This window comes from Arvicola amphibius, chromosome 1, assembly GCF_903992535.2.
Source record: "Arvicola amphibius chromosome 1, mArvAmp1.2, whole genome shotgun sequence".
NCBI classification, from domain to species: domain Eukaryota; kingdom Metazoa; phylum Chordata; class Mammalia; order Rodentia; family Cricetidae; genus Arvicola; species Arvicola amphibius.
The window spans coordinates 182,436,995-182,463,094 of NC_052047.1; the positions used below are offsets into that span (position 1 = coordinate 182,436,995).

The 26,100-nt window shown below is 51.6% G+C and overlaps 1 protein-coding gene across 1 annotated transcript; it reads right to left on the bottom strand.

Moving 5' to 3' along the window:
• Pyroxd2 (pyridine nucleotide-disulphide oxidoreductase domain 2) lies at window positions 1-24,883 on the bottom strand. Its single transcript, XM_038332547.1, has 16 exons — window positions 24,549-24,883; window positions 21,808-21,827; window positions 20,146-20,239; window positions 20,001-20,074; window positions 14,837-14,992; window positions 12,825-12,978; window positions 10,436-10,497; window positions 10,259-10,356; window positions 8,233-8,374; window positions 7,718-7,852; window positions 6,305-6,377; window positions 5,930-6,086; window positions 3,442-3,596; window positions 2,436-2,542; window positions 911-1,031; window positions 1-286 (listed from the first exon to the last, which is right to left on the bottom strand). Exons 1-16 carry the CDS (start codon window positions 24,673-24,675, stop codon window positions 216-218), a joined length of 1,746 nt encoding a protein of 581 aa, XP_038188475.1. The 5' UTR covers window positions 24,676-24,883; the 3' UTR covers window positions 1-215.
• Window positions 24,884-26,100: the final 1,217 nt, after the last annotated feature.

A 26,100-nucleotide genomic window follows, 5' to 3' on the forward strand; every position in this document is an offset into this window, starting at 1 on the left:
TCTCTGTACAAAACACTGTTTTTAATAAGACACGCTCAGATAGTCCAGGCCTGGGAACTCAATGTGACTTGGGCCCGATTCAGAGACGATGGCACTTTGTTAACATAGTCGCCTCCCGTGGTATCCTTTTAACAGGGCATCTTGGACAGGTGGCCTGATAGGCGGCTCAACAGTGCAAGGCAAACTTTTCTCCCGGGGTCAGAGCTGATCCAGCATCACAGGCCCTTGAGGTCCCTAAAGACCGTGTGGGCCGCATTCCGTCCAGCTGCTCCCATGACGCCTCCTCCTGGAACCAAAACCCCTTTCAGAAACCCCCCAGAAAGGGACAGGGTGGTGCTCAGAGAGCAGCCACAACTAGAACAACCACCACACTGTCTGGGCTCCCTGCAGCCGCCACACACAGCTGGGGAAGGACAGGCTGTGGCCACATTGACCTCCTGTTCCTCAGTCTGCCAGACTACAGGGAGGCACTTAGCAGTGTAACACGGAAAGCTGTAGTGTAAGAATCGGGGGTGAGGGGTTAGACAGAGGACATAGCACTTCATGGGAGACCTCGGCCACAGCTCAGAGAGGGTGTCACCAGGAGATGACAGTTTTAGTGAAGTCAGGTAGGCTTGGAGTTGGCACAGCAAAGACTTTCTAAGTAGAGACACATTAGATCCTTCCTGGTCTCAAATATGAGTGAGGAATTAAGGAATGTGAGTCTCCCTCAACCCCTGGAGGAGTTTCCTCTACCTCCAGCAGAGCGTGTCCCTACACCTAGGTGGGAGGAGGTGTGGACCAAAAGCTGAGGGTTGTGGCAGCCTGGCAGAGATACTGTTGTGTGCTTCCCACATCCTCCTGTCTGCAAGCTTACTACCTCCCTCGCCCCATAAACCCTTGCAGCCCACACAGGAAGTAGGTTACTCACCAGGGTGGGCCCCACTTCCACAGAGGTACAGGCCCTGGACAGGGCATCTGTAGCCAGAGTGTTGGGGCACTGGACGGGCAAAGTAGAGCTGGTCCAGAGACATGGCGCCATGAAATATGTTCTGTGGAGGCAGGGCTACAGTTGTTCGCATAGGAGTGCTATGGGCTTTGCCATCCTGGCTGGCTCTTCCTCCCTCTATTCTCTAACCCAGTTCTTCCTGCTTCTGAATATTTCCCTGGGTTCTTAACTGAGGGGGAGAGAGGAGAGGGGCTTATCCTGGTCTACGGACGAAGCTCCCACGGTGCTTTATTGGGAAGAGAGAAGAGTAGGGGCCTCTATAGAGCATAGGGAGCATCCTGAGAGTTTGCTATAGACCATGATCCCCCGAGTCTATTGGAAGATGGACTTGCTCTGTTGGCACAGGCTCCTGATGAGGCATGGGTCTTTGGATAGCCACCATCTCCGCCTGGCCTTGAGTACCCCACCCCTACACCTGTTCCATAGGCATCACTGTCTGCAGCAGATGTGGCACAGTGGGACCCGGTTCTGCTCCTTTGGGCCAGACTGTCCTAGAAAGGCAGTGGGTATCCATCTGCTAGATGTCACCACGGGCTGTTCTTGCCGTCTCCTCATCTGGTCCCCAATGTGAACCACTTCCTCCCCAACCCTACCCCTCTCAATCCATCCTGCCTTCATGACCACACACTACCCTCCTGTCCTTAGCCTCTGGTTCAACCCTCATGTCATGTCCACCCTCCGGAGCAGACTGTTGCCAGTTCTCACCCATCCCTGCCTCACACTGATGAGCCATACAGCCTGTAAAGTCCCTCTCTCTCCCACTGCCTGGCATTTTGTCTTCTGTCTGGACCAGTGCCGTCAAAGCAGAAACCAAGAATGACCAAAGCCATGTGTGCAGTTTTAGATTTGCTAGGAGCCACATTTTAAAAGTAAGAGGCAAACTGGCGACATTTATGGCAATAATGTATTTTATTTATCTAGTAGGCCCCAAATCTGATCATCTTGGTACATAATCAATGTGACAGAACTAACATGTTGGCATCCACGCTGGGTTTCCCACTGATGTGTGTCACACCACTCAGCTCACTCTAGCTTTCTCAGGCTTAGCAGCTGCTGTGGCTGTGGGGTTGGAGCTGCCTCCTCATCGAACTCCAGACTCCTCACGGGGCTCCCTCGTTCCTCACGGAACTCTTTGGCTCATCAGAGGCTCCCAGGCTCCTAGCTAGGCTCCTAGCTTCTGGCCTACCATCTCCTTTATCTGGGAAGTAAAGCTCACTACAAGAACCCGTTTCCTTAGGGAGGGAGGGAGCTTTCTTTAGAAGAGGCTGATGGGGAAGTTGGGGTAGAAGTGCTGCAGGCCTGGTGACCTCAAATGTCACCTGTGTGTCTGTGTCTTCTGTCCCCACTCAGCCATGGGCTCTAGCACATCCTAATGAAGTCTAGATAAAGCCCAAAGGAGCCAGTTAGGAAGGCAGGTAGGAAGATGAAAAGGAGGAAGTCCACTCACCCCTCCAGGAAGCCCGAAGATTCTCTCTAGATCCGGTGGAGTGAGGATATCTCTGGCCAACACAGAACTCTTGAAGCCGGGGGCATAGGCCTCAATGCAGTCAAACACTGTGGTACCCAGGGAAAGCATTGGGAAGAAGAGCGGACAATAAGGTTGGGTGGCTCATGAATTTACTAAAATCTATTAAATTATGAGTCATGGGTTTATTTTATCCTATGCAAATTATATACCAGCAAATAAAAAACAAACACTATGAAAAATGGTCCAGAAACATATGCTTTATCAACGGGCCCATAGCCAGTTGACTGAGCCTCACACTCTAATTTCTTACCCTGACCCAAGCACAAGGCTACTGTTACCGCGTGAAGAATTTTTCTTCTCATTGCTTTGCCCAAGCTGTTTCTTTTGCTCGAACATTCTTAGCACTTGGACCAACCCCCATTCATTGAACACTGAAATGTTTCTTCCCTTGAGTGCCTTCCCCATTCTGGCTCCTAGCTACCTCCTTTGGGTTCACAAAGCACAATGGACCATGGTGACCTGTTCCCTAGTTAGTCTCCCCCACTGGACTCTGAGGAACTGGAGCGTAGGAGCAGAGTCTTCTGCTTTCTAAAAACTGCTATGTATTATTGAGTGTGCATATGTGTGTGGTCCAGTGTGTGTGTGTGTGTATGTATAGGTCAGATAACTACTAACTTTGGGGAGCTGGTTTTCTCCCTCCACCGAATGGTAGATTACCAGGCTCTGGTTATTAGGGTTGTCCATGGCCTTGACCTGCCTAGTCATCTTTCTGGCCTGGGATCCCATCCTTTTGACTTTCTTAACCTAGTGCCTAATCACAGCCAACATTCACCATGTCGATATAAGGTCACCTTGGGCACATATTTTCCCGTGGACAGCACCTGCAGAATTTAGCCTGGATGAGGTTGTGGGGGGGGGGGGGCGTGCCCATTGGACCCCACGGCCAGCTATCACCCTGCAGAACAACCTGTGTTGCATTCCTTACCTTTGTCTGCATAGGTGTTTTTCTCCTGCTCATCCCAGGTCTTGCCTCCTGCCAAGGTGTAGGGTGTGTATTGAGTAAAGAGGGAGATCACATGGCAGCCGGGCGGAGCCAGGGTGGGGTCCAGTGATGAAGGGATGCAGAGTTCAATCATAGGCCTGCGATAGGGCGGGAACAGAGAGGGTCAGGACTGAGAAGAGCTCAGGGCCACTCTGAGGTGACATGAGACAAAGTGAAGGCCCTCAGAGACCACCGACCTGGGCTGATTATCACTGTGAGACCACGGTGGTTGGCACAGTCCAGACCACCTCTGTGATGTCCCAGATTCCAGGGCTGCGGTTTTTTCTCACCTGGCCCAGGTGGCTGGGTTTTGTCTTCCTTCTCCATAGACCTGTGTTCTAATCTGGGCTCCCCAACTCAACTACTACCAGGATCAAGATAGTGAGATCCATGGAGGAGTCAGACCCAAGTCAGCAGATGCTCCAGGTGGCCAGGGTCCAGCCAAGCTTGTCCCTCCCTCCCTGGCCCAGGAACCTTATCTGGAATAGGCCAAAGCAGAGCATCTAGACCTACCGAACCATCACAGTATGGCACCCCTGGCCAGCCTATCACCTTTTCTACCTGAAGCATAAGTCCCTCGGATCTCTAGATAGCTTTGGGCCTCCGTGCCTGGGTGCTCTGTGCATTCTCCAACCACAGATTGGAAATACTACAGAGAAAGTGAAGACTGTGCCTCACGGAACGCGCTGACTTTCCCCTTGGCATCATTCCATAAATAACATCGCATGGCGGCCATTTACCCAGCACCCACACAGGCATTTTTAAGTCCTCTAGAGATGACTGATGAGCTACAGGAGGATGTGAGAAGATTAAACACAGGTTCGCCATTTTACAGAAGGGACCTGAGTGTCGCAGTTTTGGTAACCATGGGCTTGGGGGTGCTGGAACCATTCCAAGACCGCACGGCATCTTTGAAGGTCATGGGAGATGCCCTTTCTCAGGCTGGCATCCTTCAGCTGCACGTCGAACCTCAGGTATCTGCCAGCCTCTCTGGTCTGGCTGCCTAACATCCTCTCAAGCCTCCCAGAAGCCTCTTCCGGTCTCATGATTGTCCAGTGGTTCCTCTCTCACACACCACTTCCTGTCCAATGGCAAACTTCACCCACTTTACCCTTAAAGCACGCCCAGTACTTGGACTCTGCCCATCACTTCTACTGGGTCCACCCAGGTCGCATTCCCTGTCCTGTGGTCCTCACAGTCTACATCCGGGAACCGAGTGCAACAGGCTTCCTCTCTTTTTGTGCACTTTGGTGGGAAGGCTTTCCTTGAGCAGAGTGTGCCTGGCCAGCCGCTGTGGCTCTGCATTCTCCACTAAGGCCTTGTCTCTACATTCCCAATGCAGAAGCACGTCCCTGCTCTGGGGCTTTTGCGCTTGCTCTTCTCTAGGTGTTCCTCAGATACTCACATGACCTGCCTTGCTTCCTTACTGCTCAAGTGTCACAGCATCAGAGAGGCTTTCTTTAAAAAGCAGACCCCCCCCCACCCCACCCCACCCTTTTTCCCTTAGTGCTTGTTGTCATTGGATGTTGTTTTGTAGCCACAGAGGCCAGCACTGAGGAACAAGGGAAGCCCGGAATCTGAGCTTTACATCTCTGAGCTCTACACCTCTTTCTGCTCTGGGTCTGAGCCAACAAGGAGTAGGTGTCACAGGGCAGCCTAGCATCTCTCTTTCATCTTATGTTGTGAGTTTTTTAAATTTATTCTGTAGACAGTGTTCTGCCTGCATGTGTCCCTGCAGGCCAGAAGAGGGCACCAGACCTCGTTACAGATGGTTGTGAGCCACCATGTGGTTGCTGGGAATTGAACTCAGGACCTCTGGAACAGCTGTCAATGCTCTTAACCTCTGAGCCATCTCTCCAGCTGCCACGCTGAGAGTCCTCACGCACCAGGCTTATCATAAACTTGTGTCTGCTTTCCATTCCAGGCCCCACAACCTGTCCGGTGTGGAGCCTGGCACTGAGTAGGATCCCAGAACGTGTCTGTTGACCAGTACAGAGGATGAAGGGAGTAGGCCCAAAGAGGCCTGCTAGCCATCTGCACTAAAGGATGGAGACACAGCTGGGGTGGGGGTGCTTTTAGGAGCGTGGGTGAAGGGGCTCCTCTGATATGCATTAGCGCCTAAGTGAGCATGTCTTCTGCCGAATCTTCACTGTACCTGAGAACTCCCTTCTCTCGCCTAGAAAGTAGTTCCTCTTCTCAGTTTGGGTGCTGCTCTCCTGGGGACTGTCCCCCCACTAACCTGGGACCCCCGAAATGCCCCGCTCTTCATCGCCACTGTTCCGATGTCCAGATTTCTTGTCTGAGATACTTTTGAGTTCTTAGAACATGAAGAGACTTTGACAGATTTATCCAGGGGCATTGAAGGTTTAGTGCCAGGGAGAAGAGGCCAAGCCCCTGCCTCAGAACACGCAGGGGCATACGTCTCACCTACCTTTGGGAAGGCAGGCCACCCTTGGCATCTTCGAAGGCCTGGTGGAGGAGAAGGGTGTCTTCACAGTTCAGGTGGATGGAGCACTGATGATATGGCTCTATCTGGTCCCTGGGGACATTGGGGGCCGCGTGGAAGTTTGGCAACCTGTCCACAGCCACTGAGGGGCCAAAAGGTCAGGTTAGGTCCCCAGCCTTGCAGGGTCTTCCCTCTGTAGTGACAACCTGCTTGTCCAGGTAATGGGCCAAAAGTCAAAGTAGGATAAGCTGGTGACAAGCTGGGGGTCAGGCAGGGAGAGGACAGTGTGGCTGGGTTTCCCTGACTTAGAGATTCCCACGCAGATGGTGTCAAAGGCAGATGCAATCAGCCATCTCTTACCGTTGATCTTGGTAACCGGAGACTGTGTGTCCAGCTGGGAGATCCTCTTCACAAAGGCCTTGGGAAGCCACTCCTGGAAGGAGAGAGCTCTATGAAAGGCCTGGAGTAGCCAAGGCCCAGAGAAGCTACTGGGACGGTCAGTCCTTCAACCTCTGCCTAAAGAGATCCTCTTCTTCCTTCAGAACTCAGCCCCAAACCACCTGTTCTATGAGAACCTCCCAGAGTCCCCTTATCACCTCCCCAGTCCCCCTCATCACCTCCCCCGTCCCTGTTTCTCCCCCCCCCCCACCAGGCTAAGCATGTCTTCCTCTGCTCATCACCCCCCGTCCTCCTGTTTCTCCCCCCACCAGGCTAAGCATGTCTTCCTGTGCTCACCCCCCCCAAGTCCCTCTGTTTCTCCCCCCACCAGGCTAAACATGTCTTCCTACACTTGGCTCACTGTCCTGACTGCGAGCAGCTCTTACCACGCCCTGCTTGGGACAAGGATAGACATCTCTATGCATCTTATTCTGCCAGCCATAGCTCTTGCTGCTGCAGAATTGCCTTAACAATATGCATTGAGAGTTGTTGACTTCTGAATGGACATATTCAGAGACAGTCATGCTTTGTCCCCAAGGGCAGGACCACACATGGATGAGACTGTGCGCTCACACACACCTTATCTTTTGGGGACAGGGAAGGTATGACCAATTGCAATGTTCTGACGTCCCGAGCCTTTCCTGGGTGCAAGCCCCTTTCCACGTTTCTCCACACTATCCCCCACCTCTGCCCCACTAACACATGACCTCCTAGACAGGCTGGGAGATTTAGCCAGTGTCAGTGAATAAGATGGATCCAAATCAAACAATCTGGAGCTTGCCTGCTGTCGCCTTCTGCCAGGCTGGAGAACATGCTGGTGCTCCTGTGCCCCAGAGGTCACAGAATCTGAACCAACCACAGCCATCCAGTTCTTCCCAGTCACAGAACTGAGTCCAGTCAAGACCGGCAGAGCCGCAGCAGCAACTTAGTCAAGATCAACCAATTTCTCTGTCTATGAGCTAAGGTCATACCTGCCCAGAAGTTTTACGACGGTGCTCAAAACAAAACAAAACCTCCCAAACCTCCATTTCCAGCACTGATGTTGCAATAGATCACTTGCAGATGGTAAAATCAGAGACAGCGAGGGGTGGGGGAATCCAAGTCTAGGTAGTAGACAAGTCTTAAGAATGGTAAGGCCAGACCTGGGCTCTGGCACTAGCGCGGCCTGCTGCAGGCTGTGCAGTCTAGGTCTTCTCGCTCGTGAGGCTGCCGACTTTCTCAGAGCAGGAGGCTTAGTCCTCGGATCTCCCACCCTGATGTAATCTGGGCTCCCTACCCCATGTTCCAAGTATTCCTTTCTGGCAGATATTTGACCTCTACCCTGACCCACCTCACCTGTGGCGTCAGCTCCAAGAAGGTGATCTGTGGTGATGCGCAGGATAAGACGACTCTGCTCCTGACCTCCTGGCCATCCTGCAGTACGACTCCTTGAACATTGCCTTCACTGTTCACCTGCACCTTAGCCACAGTCTGGAGTTCCAGCAAGAGACCCCAAAACCCCCAGAAGGAAGCCCAGGTTGGGGGGGGGGGGGTGCAGCTCGTAGGCATCCGATTTTTCTCATCACAAACCCATGCCCCAAACCAAAGGGGTTTCCTGGGGAACATTGATGCAACCCACCCACCATGGAGCACAGTTCACGCATGGTTTCATGACTGGTGCACTTGAAGGGTTTGCCAGAATACTGGGCCTAGAGACATCTGACAACTGTCGGCTGCCACCGGCCCTCAGAGGTGTAGAGCTCAGATTCTGGGCTTCCCTTGTTCATCAGTAATTCCGGATCTCTCTAAACCTGAGACTGCTCTAGGCCGCAGCCAGGCCAATAGTGAGGGTTGGGGAATGGGATCCACACCTTTTCCGTAAAGATACTGGCTCCGTGCGCAGTAGCTGAACTTGCAATGGCATCGGAGAGGGCACCCATGCCACCCTGGACATAGCCCCAGGCGCCCTGCATCCCCTCCAGGCTACCCATCACGTGATGCAACAGCACATACCTGAGGGCAGAGCACAGAGCACAGAGCACGGGGCTGAGGTGGAAGCCCGTCTCAGATTCAGACGCCAATGACCCTTTTCTGTACTGGACCTGTGGCGCCTTCTTCCCAAGCTAGCCCCTTCCCTGAGCTCAATGCCCTGCCATCTCATGCCACACTCTCTCCCTATGCATGTATGTGACACAGGACCCAGGCTCCATGTGCTGCAATCATCACTTCAGGCACCTGCCTGTGCCTACCTCCTGTGGGCATCTTTGTGGGCACATGTCCGGCATGTATGTTACACCCAGCACCTTCACCATTCTCTGAGCTGCTCCTTTTCAGCTTCCCAGCCAAGTGAAGGACACTTTCAGGTTCCAGCAGAACCCCTGGTGTCATCCTTGACCATGTGTCGACTGAGTGCTGGGATGCCTCTCTCCTCCAGACACAGGTAGACCAGGGTCACTAGCACTCCCCAGCACTTGCTTCCCTGGAGGCCACCCCTTGTGCCCTGGTCCCAGAGTCAGGTGCTCCTGTCAATCTTTCACAGCCTTTGCTGCAGTGTTGCCTGAGGGGGGAAGGCCAGTCTCATCAGGTGGTGTCCATGGCTCCGTCCTGGTGTCAGCCTGGTCCTACCAGGGTGCCTTACACTGCACACCCCTCCTAGGCCAAGTCCCTTTGATGGCAGGAATGGAGCACTTGTCCATGCCACTCCAGCCTGGAGCCTCTTCCTTCCATCTTTTTTCCAGCCAGCCCTTTCTCTTCCCTTTGTTTCAGATCAACCAATCCCTGCTTTGTGTCTTTTTTACAGCAGGGCAGTTTTCCCTGCTGACCCATATCAGAACACACTCCACAATTCATGGTCTCTGCTGGCTCCAGGTCTCTCTTTTGGGAGGATTTCTGGTTCCTTGACTACTGTGTCTCCAGCACCCAGCCCAGGCAGGTGCTCATCAGGAGTTAAGTGAAGCAATGGATTTCTCAAAAGCACGTTTCTCGAGCTGGCCAGTGGCTCAGCTTCCCTAAGACCCGAGAGAAGAGGCTGGGAGGCCCCTGATCCACACTGGCTGGTTAGTCAAGAGCTTGGCAGAGTGCAGCAAAAGCTGCCACGCTGCTGATGCTTCTCCTGGGGAACTCAGGATTGACTTGACCTCTGTTGAAAAGTCACTTCCTGGGGGGGGGGGGGGGGGCGGCACTTTCATCCTGGGGAGATAAGTCTTACTGACAACTCTAGCTGTGTCTTAGGAGTTCCAACCACAATCACAGCCCTCACTGTGTCTGACTGCCACTCTCCAATTGGGCTCTAGGCACATTGCTCACAGAGCCTGGGCATCTTCTCATCCCTGGGAGGAAGCTGGGTGAGTATGCAGCACAGGAGAGGCATGGATGGGAGGAAGGAGGGAAAGGAGGAGGGAAAGGAGGAGGGACAGAAGGAGCAGGAAGAGAAGGGAGAGGAGGAGGGAGAGGAAGAGAAGGGGAGGAGGAGGGAGGGGGAAAGAAGAGAGAGAAGAGGATAGAGAAGGAGGGAGAGGAGGGACAGGAGGAAGAGGAAGAGAAGGGGAGAAGGAGGGAGAGAGAGCAAGATGGGGACAGAAGATGCTGATAGCAGGAAGAGGCTTTTCTTGGAGATGCATGGAGAAGAGTAGCTAAGAAGGAATTCTCGGGTTCAGACAGCAAGTTCTAGAAGCCAGCTCTGCCTCTTACTAGCTTTGTGACTTTGGGCAGAACACTTCTCCGACCTCCAGTTTCCAGATGTGACTTTGAGAGTCCATTCAACATGCATGATATGCCGAGCTTCACGCCTGATACACTAGCTGAGCTCAGAAAATGGTGATCTGTGAGCTTCCTCTCATTAGGAAGTATGTTCCCCTCTAGCAGCTCCCCCTCTCCCCCTGCCCATCACCTACTCACCCACTCCCTGGAGTGTGGGGACTTGTCATGGCTCCAATCACAGCATCTGTTGCCAGCGTAGCCTTTAGAGGCTCAGACTCAAACCATAGGTCCAACACCTGGAGAGCAAAGCCACAGAAAGGCTCAAGGGCCTGGGTGGCAGGAGAGGTTCCTGGGCCATCATCTGGCCACACTCACCTTGGAAATGGGGGCTGTGAGGACCTGGTAGTACTGGGGGAGCTGGGCTCCCAGGGTGCGTCCTGAAAGAGAAGTATAAAGATCAAGTGAGACAGGCCTTGAGGAGACTTTCCCATTACCTGGAAAGAAAGAACAGGGAGAGGCAGAGACTTGGAGACAGCATGACATTCAAGGGCAGTGTGTGCTTTTCACCCCTTACAAGGCTTTGGGCCCCTTTTAACTATCTTCAGCTCTGAGCCTATTTCTCTGAGATGGGAGACATGTTTCATATGCTACTGTAAAGGTAAAATGAAATAGGAAAAGACCTGTAATTTCGTGGGCACCACTTACGTTTTAGCAGCAGGACAAAATTCTGGCCATTGTGGCCCCTTTGCATTATCTTAGCCACTGGCAAAAGTAGTTGCTTAATAAATAGTTATCGTATGAATGGTCAGTGCATGAAGCTCCTAGGACTGGCAGTCTGAAAAGGAGCTTAGTTTTGGTGTCGATGACAAAGTCCACTTGCTCCCTCCAAATCCAGACTCTCTGCTGTATGAAGTCAGTGATAACCACCCAGTGCGGCTGGCTGACTACTCTGTACTCAGGGCTCACCCACGGGCTCACCAGCCAATGGAAAATTTACAAATGTGTCACAGAGATTTGCCCCCTGTGCATCTCCATCGTTGAAGGAAGTACATGCCCAGCGTAGCGTGCTGCGTCCGCACACAGGATGAGAGACACAGCTGGCACCGCTGGCTGCCCTCAGCCATAGACGTGCGTATGAGAACAGACCAGCCCAACTGAGCCTGCTGGGATCAGCTGAACTACAAAGACCCTTGGGAAATAAATGTTGATTTTTAGAAGCCAAAGGAGTTTTGTGGGGTTTCTTTTTCTTGTGACCATAGCTAACTGATTCCTCATTTTCCTAGGATATGGGGATTTGTCTGTGTGCCCAAAGGGTGGCAGAGAAGAACAGCAAGACTCCTTGATCAAGCTTCTATCGCGGACCCACGGCAGAACTCCCTAATTGGACGCAGACCTTTCATTATGTTTGGTCTAAATTTAGTATTCTTTCTCATTTGGAGGCAACCCTTCAAATTCTCTTGGCTCTTACATCATGTTCTAGCTGTGGCTGTGGCAATGAACTTCCTGCTTTGATCTGCATCACACATGGGAATTCCTACAGCATTAAGCGAAGACCTCTGTGAGATGCGTCTTTCCTCTCTTCTCGGGGCTCGTCTGCCAGTTCATCCATAGATGCGTGGCTCCTTCGGCACCACCTCAGTTCATCTGTGGATGCACAGCCCACTGTCTCAAGAGGGAACCCCTGACTGGGAGTGGGGGAGACAAGGCCCCTTCCTTCTCTTGGACACGGTCAAGGACTGACATACCTCCTATAAAGTACATTTCTTAAAGAGTCCCAGAGGGACCAGTGTCTTATTGCCCATCACACATGGCCAGTGCCAACGTGCACCCTGGTACTGGTGTTCCCATGAAGAGGTTTGAATATTTCCCCCTCTAGGCTCATGTATTTGAACACTTGTTCCCAGTTGTTGGCACTATTAGGGGAGGTTATGGAACCTTTATGAGGTGGAGCCTTACTGGAGGAAGTACGTCACTAGGGGCGGGGCTTAGGAATTTATAGTCCCTCCTTCCTTGCAGTTCACACTCTCTGGTTCTGCATGTTCTACAGGATGTGATCTGCCAGCTTCCTGCTCCAGCCACCCGCTGCTATGCTGTCTTTGCCATTATGGACTCTAACCCTCTGAAACCTTAAGCTAAAATAAACACTTCCTTCCTAAGTCATTTGGTCATGGCATTTCATCAGAGCAACACAAAGTAACTGTGTACTCTGGAATTTCTTCCTTCATGTTCTCCTCTTTTGGAGCCTTGGGGTCACCCTTCTAAGCAAACACAACCCTTTGTCTTGGGCCCTGTTTTTAAGGTTGGGGAATTTGAAATTTTGGGGGGAGTTTCTGACAGCCTCTGTGGTCTGTGGTTTATTAGCTGACTATACCCTGTGTCCAGCCACTCAAAACTCAGGCGGCCAAGCTTTGCCCTACAGAAAAAAAAGCCCAGGATCAGGCCACAAAATCCCAATTCCAGGAAGTCCACCCACCAAGAAACCCTATACAAAGCCTGCCTCCCCATAAATCTTTGCTGCTTCTCGCCTGAGCAGAGACATCCACCTTCTTGTGTCTCTCCCAATAAATTTCTTATGTGAGGTTTGTTATGCGGTGTGACCTTGTGGTATTCCTTGGCTCCTGACGGCCAGAATACCTTTCTCCTCGGAGCTGTAACCCTCACACAGGTGGCTGTCCTGGAGCTTCAAGCTTCTAGGCCTTCAGAAAGTGGGCTTGCTCCCATGAAGGTCACTTTCCACACCCTGATTCCTGTATTTCGGACTTACCTGCCTTCAGCAGGGGCCTCAGGGTGGACAGTGCCCTGAGTCCCTGTAGCAGGGAGCCCTGCTGGAAGGCTGCTGTGTCCACTGGGATCGCATCCAACAGGGGGTCAATGGCCAGAACCAAGCGTTTCATGAACTCCTCGTACCTGGGAAAGGCCTGCAACAGAGCTTCAGGTTAGCAGTCCATACTTTCATATGACCGCCACACCCCACAATGGAGTCCCGATGGCTCCTCGGGCCACATCCCTAGCTGTGGCTCAGCTCGGCTCTTTCACTTCCAGGTGTATAGGTCACACGCGAAAGGCAGAACATCCTGTGCATTAGAACAGCCACCAGGGCCAAGGGCTAGTGTGGGCCAACACCCGCCACCTAAACTGTCAAGTGTCTGAGGGTACAGGTACAGGCCCTGTAAGAACACCATTTAGAAGCTCCATGTCCTTTGTGACGGGTGGAAGGCAGATGCTCCCCCGGCATGCTGACCACTTCTTTCTTCTCTCAGCCTGACACGTGGCCTCATCCCACACAGCCACAGAAGCCTGTATCCTCTCACTCAGCAGCTCCCAGCAGAGCTGTTCACAGCCATGTTCCGGACTCTGCCCTCATCGCCTGGGCTGGTGACAGGAACAGGCATGGAAGTTGCCACCACCAGAGCTTCTTATGGATTCTTAGCCCAGGACTTGGATTTTGGGCTCAGCTAGACATATGGATAAATCCAGGAAATTGTGGCATTACATAAAGTTCTGTAGCAAAGAACTTCTTAAAAATCATAATTAAACAATAAGGTTTTCCCTAGGCAAGGCTTGCAAAATGACCACTTTGAAGCACAAAACCATAAGCTCCTTAGGCTCCTTGGGAAATGTCCCAGGTCTCCCACTGTGTGGTCACTAGTAGGGAGGCACACAGGCAGTGGGCCCTGGCCTTGCGCTGATGTCCACAGTGTGTCTGATACCAGCAGGATTTGGGCAAGAGTAGAGATGGGTCCTCAGCCCTCTGCATCAGATGTTCCTGGTTACGGGAGGGCAGTTACACGGTTAGCCAGCTGCTATGATCTCCATCCCTCCTAGGCTCAGGTGTGGGGATGAGGTGGCACTGCTCAGACGAGGACTTGGGACTGTTGTGCAGGATGTGGGGGCTTACAGGCAAGCTCTGAGGGATACAGGCTGGCTCAGTTTCCACTGAGTTCTCCCTGACAGCCAACAAGAAACAACCAGCACCTCCCACTCCTGCCACCACGGCTGTGAGCTGCTCCCTCCATCACAAACCGTTCCCTCTCAAACAAATAAATCCTTCCTCCTTGAAGCTGCTTCTGGTTTGTATTTTGTCACAGCCTCAAGAGTAGCAGCTAACACAGCCAGGCTTAGGATGCTCTGGGAAAAGGGGCAAGGGCTGCATGCCTGTGACTGTCTGGGCTTTGTCCAGTGCTAGGTTAGCACACCAGGAGGCAAGTGCATCGATTGCATGGATCTAGGTTTCCTTCATAAAACATGCCTCCCCTGAGATAGGATTCGACGCCACACCTGCAGCTGGCATCCGTGCTGTTACGAGAATGGCCATTCTAGAACATTTCCTCAGCTGCAGAACCCTGCATACCAGGCCCATTGCGTCACCCACTGACTCATCTGGACAAAGTCAGCAGACGTGGCCCTGAGCTGGGTCTGCAGGAAGCGGCTCGCATTCTGCATCTGGTGTGTGTTGGGAGGCAGATCTGCACACCACCACAGACCCTTCCCTGCTCTGGCTGTCATGGATTGATGTCAAAGTGAAAGAACAATTTCTTGTCCTAAGTTCTTCTTGTGGGCTTTCACGGGCTTTCGGATGGGTAACACATGGGGTTCTGAGTGAAAGCAGAGGAATAAGGCGTTCCTGGGGTTCCTGTAGGACACCTGCTCAGCAGCTCCAGATGAATACACACCGGGCTCTAGGAGTCCCAGTGTCGACTGGTCTCAACCACTGTCCACCACTCTGTTCAGCCCCCACAGCCTTGCCATCCACTTCCTCCCGAGAGCCTTCCCTACCTGGGCATCCTTCTGTGAGAACTGAGAGATTTGCTTCTGGTTTCCAGCCATGTCTGTGCCCAGCAGCAGGGACCTAGGTGCCTTGCTCAGTGTACCCTCTTCCAGCATGGGGGTGAAGGAGTAGGGATTTCGGAAGTGAAGCTTTAGCCCATGCTTCTGCAGAACACAAAAATCACAGACATTATAGGGATCCAATGTTTCTGCTCCTGTCCTATCTCCAATCCCATTTGTGTGATCTGTTAGGGATGTTTGTGATTGATCCCAAGTTGTACAGACCTGGTTCCTATATTTTTAAAAGACATTATAAGTAACCCTTTTGCCCAGACACCTACTGATAGACCAATGAAGCTGTGCACCCTCCACCTGCACCCCATACTGTAACCCGTATGCACCCCACTCTGTCAGAAAGGGCGCTTGGATGTGAAGTCACTACTACGCTTCAGCTCTAGAGACGCTGTCACCCTCTCCACACACATAACAGTGGAAGTTCAGAGGAGGCAAAAAATTTGTCCCATGCCACTTTAGAAGGCAGATCTGTATTTTAAAACCACATAGCTACGATTCCCAGGAACTGGGACCCTCATCTATAACTGTCTCCCCTCACTTCAGAAATAAATAAGTAAACTTTAAAACTAAACAATAAAGCAACAGTTGTGTGAAAAGCCATATGTACAAGGTGGATAAATTATTCACATAATTTAAAAAATTTACACGGCAGTCTAATTTGCTACAAGGTCACTTTAAGTGGAAGTTCCCTTGATGCATTTGAATCTGGACTTGATTTACAGATGTTTCACCAGCACAGAGCTTTCTAAGAGTACATCTACTTCTCCCAAGGAGCCATGCAACTCAGACTGTGCACTAACAATAGGACTGACTGTGGCTGAGCCGGGGCAACTACAGACACTGTGTGTCACCATCAGCTGGGCTGACTGTGGCCGAGTCAGGGCAACTACAGACACTGTGTGTCACCATCAGCTGGGCTGACTGTGGCCGAGTCAGGGCAACTACAGACACTGTGTGTCACCATCAGCTGGGCTGATTGTGGCCAAGCCAGGGCAACTGCAGACACTGTGTGTCACCATCAGCTGGGCTGACTGTGGCCGAGTCAGGGCAACTACAGACACTATGTGTCACCATCATCTGGGTTGACTGTGGCCACCTTCTGGGTACTTCTTTGTCCTGATCCATGCCTAGTCCCTCAGTTTATGACCCTACTCAGATACTGCCCATCAACAAGTCCCACCCTGGCCCCGGCCACACTGGTAGGCTCTCTGTCCCCTTAACCTAATTTTGCCACCACGTGGTTAATAACACATACATTTGTCTCCATCTCTCTGAGCGGAACACAAATACTTTGAGGTGGGGACACTGCCTGTTTTGCCACTGTTGTGCCCCTCATATGGCTTTGGCACACTCACTAATTGTTCTAGTGCCAGGATGTTGCTGACAAGATAGTGCCTCAGAAGACAAAAGCAAGGAAAACAAAAGAATACCTTATCAGCATCCCAGGAGATGCTCAAACCAGAAACTTTCAAGTGGACACCCTCACCCGGGCATCGGGATTCTACAAGCAGAATCCAATGTGGGTAGGGGCAACTCTGGGCTTTTTTTTAAGCATTAAAGGTGAGAAATCTTTATTACAGGTTGGAATGACTTCTTGAGCCCTCTTTTTAAAATTTAATTTTGCATATACTGGTAGTGTGTGTGTGTGTGCGTGCGCGTGCGTCGCACCTTGTGTGCCAGGGGCCTAGAAGGTCAGAAGAGGGCATCAAGTGTTCTGCAACTGGAGTTACTGTCGGTGGTGAACAGTCGTGTGCTGGGAGTTGAAGGCAGGATCTCTCTAGGAGCAGAGAGTGCTCTGAAGAGCTGAGCTAGCGCTCCAACCCCTGCCTTGGTTCCTCTCAACTTGATAGGCTGTTTAACTGTGAGGAACTCTCAGCTCCTCCCTTTCCCTCGCCACTGACAACTCTTATATTGCTAAATCTTGTCAGCCGCCTGCAGAAGCTGTCCACTCCTCTCAAGCCCTGTGCCCTCATCACAGAGTGCCATCTTGTGGTCCATGGAGCAGCTGCCTCCAGTGCCTATGGGCCTTCATGCCATCTCCACGTGGCCAGGGAACTAATTTTCCATAAACTATAAATCCCTCGCTCTGCTTCCTGACTAAACTCTTCTGCCTGGATGAAACGCAGTCCTGGCGTGAGCTGCCTGGCCCCCCCGCCCCTGCATCCCCTGTGTAGCTGGGCTGCTCCTGCTATAGGGCCTGTTCTCTGCTCAGACTTGCCCTGGCCTGCCTACTTGTGCGTTCTCTAACCAGAGCTCTCTCAGATCAGAAGTCCACGTGACTAGTGACGCCTTGCCATTTGAACATTAGCTCACACATCATTCTTTCAAGGAGTTCCTGGCCACCAGGTGAGGGTGGGACTTCGCTTCTTCCTATCACACTGTCTTACGTTTTCTGTCACTTAGCATCTCTACTTAAAGTTCCCCTTCTGTGTCTCTCACTCCTCACTGTACCTCCCCCCAGACTCATTCCGGGCTCGGTACAAAGCAGGCACCAGAGGAACATTGAACAAACTAGTCAATAAACAGCCCAAGGAAATCTGTGTTATTTCAAGTGTAACTAATTGAACATGGATGATCTCATATATATAACCAAATGATTCTAGGGCTTCTAAATGGTACCTCTGTCATTCCTGACTGTCCAGTTATGAGAAGGAAGAAGGAAGAGAAAGATAATGCTAAACCACCTCCAGGATATCCAGGAGTTTGTTCAGGGAATGTTGTTAGTCATAGGTGACAAAACCCAAAGCATCCCCTTCCCCTGCTTACCCCGCATCTCAGCATCTCAGTCATCCCAGGTGGAGAGGGACTGGGAAGGACCAGCTGTGTCTCACAGACTGGAGGATCATATAAAAGGCTGCTCCTGGGTCTCACAGCGTTAAAAGCCAGCTTCTGAGCAAGAACCTTGGCTCACGCCACTTCCCCGCCAGCACCTAGGTCATTCCTACCAACCGCTAGGTTTGAGGGCCTTGCTGTAGGCAGATTTCCCCAGTGAAGCATAAGTGGAAGGATGTGGATGGGAGAGACCTATAGGATCCTCCAGGGATGCCTCTGCTCCCTACCTCAAATCTGCCACAGTACAATTTCCCCCTGGCTATAGTATGATGTGGACTGCAGACACTGAACCTAATCTCAGCTTTGGTTAAGTTTTATCCATTTCTGATACTATGTCTCCTCCATTCCCTTTTTCTCTCAAATAATAATTTTTTCATTTGGGCTTCTGTTAGCATCTAGTTCCCAGACTCTTGTACCCCGGTTCTATTAGAGCAGAGCTTTGTAAACAGTGGCTGTGTGTCGTCTTCTTTCCACTGGCGCAGGACTTGTACACTAGGGGGAGGCTCCAAGGCTCTTTCTTCCAACGTGGGAGACAGCCCAGCCAGCACCCTGGAGCTAAGTCAGCCTCAGGAAGGAGATGGTTGAGATCAGGAGGCTGTGCTTGCCAGGAGGAGGGGGGCAGGGGCAGGCATGCCAGGGGACAAAGGTCAGGAGACCGGGAGAGAACAAGGGGCAGGGAAAGGGCTTCCAGGATTCCTTTTAACCAGCTCAGAAGCCAGAAGAGGCCCCAGGCCTCTGAGACAAATGGCACAGCGGTGGTCAGTAACTCACTCTATAATATCTGAGCCAGGTGAGGGAGGGGAATTGCCAGGATCGCCACACACGTTAAAGAGAAAGCCCCCGCTTTACAAGTAAATAAGAGCAAACCAAAAGCAAGGACAACAGAATGCAATGAAAGCGGGACAAGCAGCTACCTCCTTAAGAAGACTGGACTGCTACACTCCCAGGAGGTCTCGGGCCGTCACCATGGGCCTGTTCTGGGATGGGGAGGGAGGATGCTGCGGGAGGGGCTAGAAGATTAAACAGCAAATGGATATCAGATAGTGCCATGGAAAATCTCCAAGCTGCCTATAACTTGTTTTCGTATCCTAGCCTTTCATGGCTAGATTAAAAATAACCCAGCACTGGCCTCCCAGCAGGAGGAGGCCCTCAGCTGCCTGTCACTAACGGCGGGGTTAATGATGAGCCACGGCTAGGGCTTTCACCTGGCCCCAGAGCTAAAGGGTGAACGGGTGGCAGTAGATACAAGCAGCCCCTCCTGGCCCAACGTCAACAAAATTAAAACTCATGGTAAAAACGCTATTCCTCCCTGATCACACAAGTCAAAGGTAAAGAGAGGGTAAAACTTAATTTCCCCATTTTAGGTCCATTCCAAGTTCTAGGCCACCCAGAGCAACTCTTAGCAGACTGGAAGTCTAAGCCAAATGACATTAAGGTTACATATTCCCTCTTGGCTAGGCCTTAAAAGGTAGAGCATCCAAGGCCCATGCCAGCCTGAGATGAGAACCACCTAATACTCCTTCAATAAAAATCCAGGCTAAGGCCATGGGCACCCAGTTCTTTCTCTGGTGTGCCTACACGGTGTCTCACTGGCATAACCCTTTGCTTTGCACATTACTGAAAATATAACTGTCTATCCCTCATCTTCCAACTCTTTCCCCTGATACCTTGACATCCATGTTGAGGGCATGCTTCCTCTAACTCCAATAAACTGTCTCTGAGTTCCTTTCTGTGTCTGTTTTTATTTTATCTTTGAGACCAAGAACGTGCAAAAGGAACTCGGCTTGCAGTGATACCGTTTTCTGCTCACGCTGTCTAGAACGGTGGTAGATACGCCAGAGTTTAACGGGGACATAATAGGCACCTTTGAAAGCTCGGCTTCCCAAAGCTGCATGCAGGGGCTTTGTGAAGACCAAGTATAATGCCAGGAAGCAGAGGGAGCCAACACAGAGCTCAAAGTCCCTGCCCAAGGCACCAGCCAGGTGCCACCATGCAGACTAACGGTCTGATGCTAACAGACCTTGTTTTACAAGAGGCCTGTTTCTTATTTGAGATTTCTAAGCTTTTAAAACAGAGGGTACCTGAGACAAAACCAGGTTTTGGTAAGTGGGTCTCGGAGATGTGTGGGCTAGACAGTCTGGAAGAGAAGAAAGATCTCAGGGAGGGTGCTCATTGGGGCATGGGGTATGATGCTTCCCTCCCAGGTCAGGAAGATGGAATCACCCCAATAACTGACCAACCGCCGGGTCAAGAGGGGCAGCTGTACCTTCAGCTCCAGGTCTGTGTAAATCTGTGGCCTCAGGAGGCTGAGGAGATAGGATGCTCGGGAGAACTTGAATCCTGGAACCAAATCAGAAGAACCAGTCACCCCCGATCACCCCTGCCTTTCTCCCCGCTTCTCAAGGACTCACCTGGAATGATCTCCTCAGTGACAGCTGCGCCCCCAATCACATGACGCCTCTCAAAGACCACAGTGTTCACCCCAAATCTCTGGAGGTATGCGGCCTATAAGGACAGAGGACCCGTTCTTGACCCCTTGTGCTGACAAGGAGCCTCACTGCTGGGGGGCCTACACCACGTCCTTTGGGCTCCATGTCTAGATGTCCCCTCAGGTCTGGTGCGCCTACATCTGCCCCTCCACTTTCTAGCTGAAGACAACTGCCCTTCCTTTAGGGGAGGTCTGGTGCCTGGGGGACGCACATTGCAACCTATCTACCCTGCCCTGGATGTCCCTCTCCTTCCTCCATGCTGGAGCAAGCCCCGGTCTTCCTCTCAGGCTCATCAAAGACAGAATAGTGAGGCTGAGAATACCAGGCCAGAATCTCCAGGTTCTCATTTCTGCTGATCCATGTGCCCCAGTTCCGTCACATGTAAAGACAGAGCTAACGGTTACAGTTCCAGCCTCACAGGGCTGCTGAGGGTTACCTTAGCTGCTCTCTAATAAGTGTTTAAAATATGCTGTATTGCATGTGCCCTGACATCTGTGGCAATGCAGTAAAGGGGTGCTGTAGCTGCCGCAAAACTTTATGCAGGGGTAAATGACTGATGCGGGGTTTCTACGAACCTTTCTTTTAGTACTTAGTGGAAAATTAATAAATATATATTGAGCTAAGCTAGTCTAGGCCTAGAGGCCTGCAGTGTGTGTGTGTGCGTGCATATGTGTATGCTTGTGTGCATGTGTATGCAACTGCATATGTGTGTGTGTCTGTCTTTGCACCTCTGATATCAATGTGGCAATATGGTGATGTTCATAGGTTACATTTTGTGAAGTTCGCTTGGTGACTGCTATGTGGGTGTTCCTAGCCTGCCACGCTAGGAACAGTTGCTGTGGTGCTCCCTACTTTACAGAGGGGAAACTGAGGTTCTGTGAGGGTTAACAGCTGGCCTCAGGCTGCCACAGCTGCTGTGGAAAGGTGTAGGGAACATAGTGACCTGATCTACCTCTCCAATCAAGAACAAAAACGAGCAGAGCCTGGCGTTGGGAAGCTGGCCTGGCACACAGAAGCATGTTTTTCTCCTTCCTAGAATGACTTCAGTGAACCAGGCTTCTCTAAGGTCATGGAAATGAGCCCAGGCTCCTAGCAAGCCCACTGCACAGCAGTGTGTGAGCACAAAGGGAGATCTCTGTACGTCTACAAAATACCGAACCCTCCCCCGCTTGGCTACAGATACGCTTTGAGATTCCCAGGTTGTCCTCATTTGCTGATAAGCCTCCACTCTGGAGCAAACTCTTATTATTACTTTTTCAGTTCTTTCCAACACTCTCTTCCTTGGAGAGCACAGACTGTCTCCAACTTGGTGCGAGACCCTTCCAACTCCAGGCTCCAACCTGCTCCTCTATGCCTGTGACATTTCATAAGCCTTACACCTTCCCACAGGCCATGGGGACCGTTGCCTTGGTGACAGGACAAGGAAAGAAGCCACAATGTCCCCTCTAATTGGCCCTGGACTGACACTAGATGCATGGACAAACTGCCCTTTCTTTCTTTGTCCTGCTCGCTTTTAAAATCCCTCCCTTCACTGCTGAGAGCCACCCGCTGAGGGGTCAGTGCATTCGGACCAAGGGTACTCACAGCCACCAGCCCATTGTGCCCTGCAATGAGACAAAACAGAAAAGTATCATTAAATGCAAGTTCTTTAAATGCTGAGTTCCCATTCTTACCCCTCGGGCATGCATATCTTTTCCCCTGCCCACACTTGGATGTGGGCCACCCTGTGGGGGAGTCAGGAAGCCTGCCCCTGGTTCTGTTGTTGACCTTGGCCTGGAAGAAGCTCTGTTCCTTGTTTCAAGGTTAAGGAGAAGTCCAGTTACTGGACTTCTGTCCTTCGAGGGAGCTGGTCAGCTGAGTGCCATTCAGGGGGACACTTGCTGTCACACGTGGCTTGTTTGACACAAGTGTGACTCATACCAGGCACGGTTGTGCCCCCAAAGGCTTTATCCACACAGGAATATCTCTGTCAGTCCCCAGTGCTCTAACAAGGAAAAATGAATAGTGCAAAATTTTTAAAAAGTGAAGTGGTTAGAATATAGAGCTTCCGGGTGTGCACCAGTAACAAGCTGGGCTCCGTTCTGCAGGTGGGGTGTGTTGGAACCTGATTGCTCACGAGCTCCCGGTAATTCTCCCTGCAAGTGGTATCAGAGCTACACTGAGCGCCCAGTGCTAGGCTCCTCGCTCTCACGTGACAGCTCAGCTGTTGCTGGAGAATCATTCACAGGTGGAGAAAGGGCCCAGAGGGGGTCGGGCAGCTTTGGAACCTCCGGTCATTTTTCTCTTTGGTGATAGATGCCACTCTTAGCCTTTCAGATGTCAGTAGATGGTTGCGATCTCTCAGCACATACATGGACCCAGTGTGGGCTCAATAAAACTCTCAGTTCTTCGTCTGACAAACGTCTACAAGAAGGGGAACAGCAATGACCCCCATGATGGATTTCTCCATGGCTGAGTTGATTTTGTTTTAAATTTCCTACATGGAGACATCCAGAATTTTAGAGGTCACTGAGCCAACTTCTCATCCATTAATGGAGTCTCTGAAACTGGATTTTTCAAGCCCTTTTGCTCACGATTTACAAGAATAAATGTACCTTACCCCATGACCTGGCATACGGCTAACTAACGAATGTTTTCCCAGAACCAAAGCTCCCTGCCCTAGCATTAACCCATCCTGTGGAAAGTCTATATATGATAATCTATGTGGTTTTATTTTAAGAATGTTAGAAACGTTTTATAAGGAAGTTTAAAATAATACTTGTCATTGGTTTGAACCTGCAGCTGGAGACGCCATTCTCTGAATATATATGTAAACTCAAGGCAGTCAGCTCCCGGCTTCATTTGGCGTGGCCCTCAGAGAGGCATTTAACAACCAGTGACTGCCTTCATATGCAAGGCAGAGAGTAATGTGCATGCAACATGAAGTCTCCATATGAATGCGGAACCTTGCGGTGCTGAGTGAGGAGAACCAGTAGTGTCCGATTGTAACTCAGCCGGTTGCAAGACCACAACAAATGTGGTAGCTATTTGGCTTGTCATTAGTGGCAACTATCAATCTTGGAAAACTAGTAAAGGCTTCCTGGCCAACTGGTCCCAGTTCGGCCATGAACGGACAGACTTCAAGTGACAAAGTGCAAAGATCTAAACATCAGAATCCTACCTCCAAGTCCTGGCTGACTCTCTTGTCTAGTGACTGGTCCCCTCCTGCTGCAGGATGTGCTAATCCCCAGGCCTCAAGGGATGCCGGCTCAGCAGCTGATGGCCCTTGAATGGAGCTTGCTGAGCTTGGGCCTTGCTGCTGCCCTTTTCCAGAGTCACTCTGTGTGGGGTGCTGGGTTGATGTGTTTTCAATTGAAAACCATGGCCTCTAAATCAAGAGCCCTGTCCATTTGATTTTTAAAATTGTGTGAGACACATCTTTATTTTAGCATCGATAATTAACACAAGCCTGCGTATAATAAACATTCATGTGTGCACACATTGGAGAGAATGGCTCTCAGCACACACACAAAGAAGTCAAACCAGGCCAGCATTTACAGCGGTGTGAGAAGCCCAGAAAATGTGAAGCTGCTATCATCGCAGAGCCTGGCCAAGAAATGCCTTCAGGCCCCAGGAGTGTGGAAGGAAGACCCTGGTGTGGAACGCAGCCTGGCCCTAGGCTGCACCTCACCCAGTTACCCAGCAGGTCAGTGCTCTGAGCTGAGTCAGCAAAAAGTTGACGAACCACCTCGGTAACAGGTGTAATGTCTGAGGGAAGGCATGGGGTGGGGGAGGGCACCATCTGTGGATGTACAATAGGGAGACTGGGGCTCCCCCTCCCCAAATCCACTCTCTTCTCTTTAGGAATCAGCTCTCTTTCCTCTTTGGATGACCTCAGCCCTGAGGCTGGTACCAGAACTCAGGGCGAGAGGGGCTGGATTTCTTTTGCCTGCAGTCCAGGTTCTTTCTTCCTAACCCTTTAAGTACCATATGCTTTCTGAGGGAACTCAACGGAGTTCGCTGAGGGAATGCACTCGTTTCGCAGGAGATACGGGAAGCTCCTGAGTTTACTTAGTCCCCCTGGTCACTCTAGACAGAAAAATTTAAATCCAGAAGGCAAGAACCGTTTTAGACCACACAGCAGGGCCAAGGAGGAACCAGAACCAAGGGCTCCTGACTCCCAGACCAGGGGAACTCCATCACAGTCCTGCTCACTGGGACTCCTGGCTAGGTTATGCCCACAGACGAGGGGGCAGCAGGGGCTCCCTGGAGGCTCCCCCCAAAGGCCTGTGGGTAGGGCGCTGCCTTCCCTCCCTGAGCTCTGGCTCTGCCTTCTTTAACTTTACCTGCTCCTATCACCACCGCATCGTACTCGGGCTTCAAGCGTCCCCCGGTTCCGGACTGAGTTCGTTTCCAAGCTGGGCAGGAAGAGGAGTGCAAAGCCCTGTTGAGACCTTGGCGGCTGACAGCCATTTCTGCCCCCAACAATTTGCTTGCAGTCGGCTTTCCAGCGGCCCAGGCAGGGGGCGGGGCTAGGAGTTACAACAGTGTCAGCCTTGGCCTTGGGCCACATTTCCCAGGGCTTGGACTTCTGCTGCTCTGAGTTTGCGCACCCTAGACTTAAGAAGGGGGCGGGTAGCCTAAGGATCAGCACAGTCTGTGCCACCTCCAGTACCCAAGGGAGCAAGGACCAAAGCGGAACAATTAGCTAGGTTTTCTGGGGCCCAGTGGTGGGCTAGAAGAGGGCAGGAGGGAGGGGTGGAGCCAAAGCAGAGGCCCGCCTTTCCGGTGCCTCCTTCCTCAGTATTCTCAGAGCAGAAGTCTGGGGGCTGGGCAAATATCCTGTGAAGTGGGAGGGGCACAATCAAGTCAGACTTTACTCCTTCTTGCAGGTTGGAGTATGATCTTGCAAGGTGACAGTTGCTCCGTGTGGCGGGAGCCTCCCAGCTCCCTTTTCAGTATGACCAGGGCCAGGGCCTTTGGCTAACAGAAAAGGCCACCTACTTTCCTGAGAGCTGTGTGTTCTCTCCTGCACCCTCCACCCTAGGCTAGTATTGCTGGGCGAAGCGCAATTCTTGAGGGTCGCTCCTTTGAAATTCTGGACAGTTTTGTCTTGGCCCCTTACACGTTTTCCTGGGATTCTCAAGGATTGGAGCTCATGCCTGCACATCACCGCAACCAGTGTGCTTCCTTCCTATCCCTGGGTCCTGTCTTGAATGGGGGGTCCCTTTGACCTGTCCACTCCTCAGGAGTCAGTCATCTGCGGGAGAAAGGCGCCAGAGGTGGACAGTGTTGCAATCCGAACCGGGCGACCCAAGGGACTTAGACCCACCCCTGACAGAAGACGGGACAGGGGGACGGGCCATGGCAACAATAAAGACTGAATTCCAAAATGGCTGGCTTCCACCTTAGCCTTCTGATCAGAAACAAGGAGACAAATTTCTGGCTTAAAACAAAAGCCTGGTGTCAAGTTGGGAGGTAGGCCCCTGCCCCTCACATCTATCCCAGCCCCAGGCCTGGTCTGGATTCCAAATCCCAGCAGGACCACTCCCCAGGGTATTTAAGTGATACCCCGCCACACAAAGAGGAACACTAGTGGTTTCCCTTTCTTCCTTTGGGGGGGGGTCGCATTTTTGCGGCTTCCTGGTTCCCCCTAGGGGCTACCTAATAGCGCAGATCTCCCATTAAACCTGGATATTTCCTAATTTGGCTTGATTGGGAATTTTTGGGTCGGCAGGGAGTTCATGTTAGGAAATATTCCTAACACCTGGCAAGACTTTTTCTCTGCTGGTAGGACCAGAATGACAAGTTCAAGGCCAGCCCAGGCCTTGTTTACCCCCAAATTGTGGATCTCTCAGCCTCTCTGTCCTGTTTTTTTTTTTTGTCCAAACTGACCAA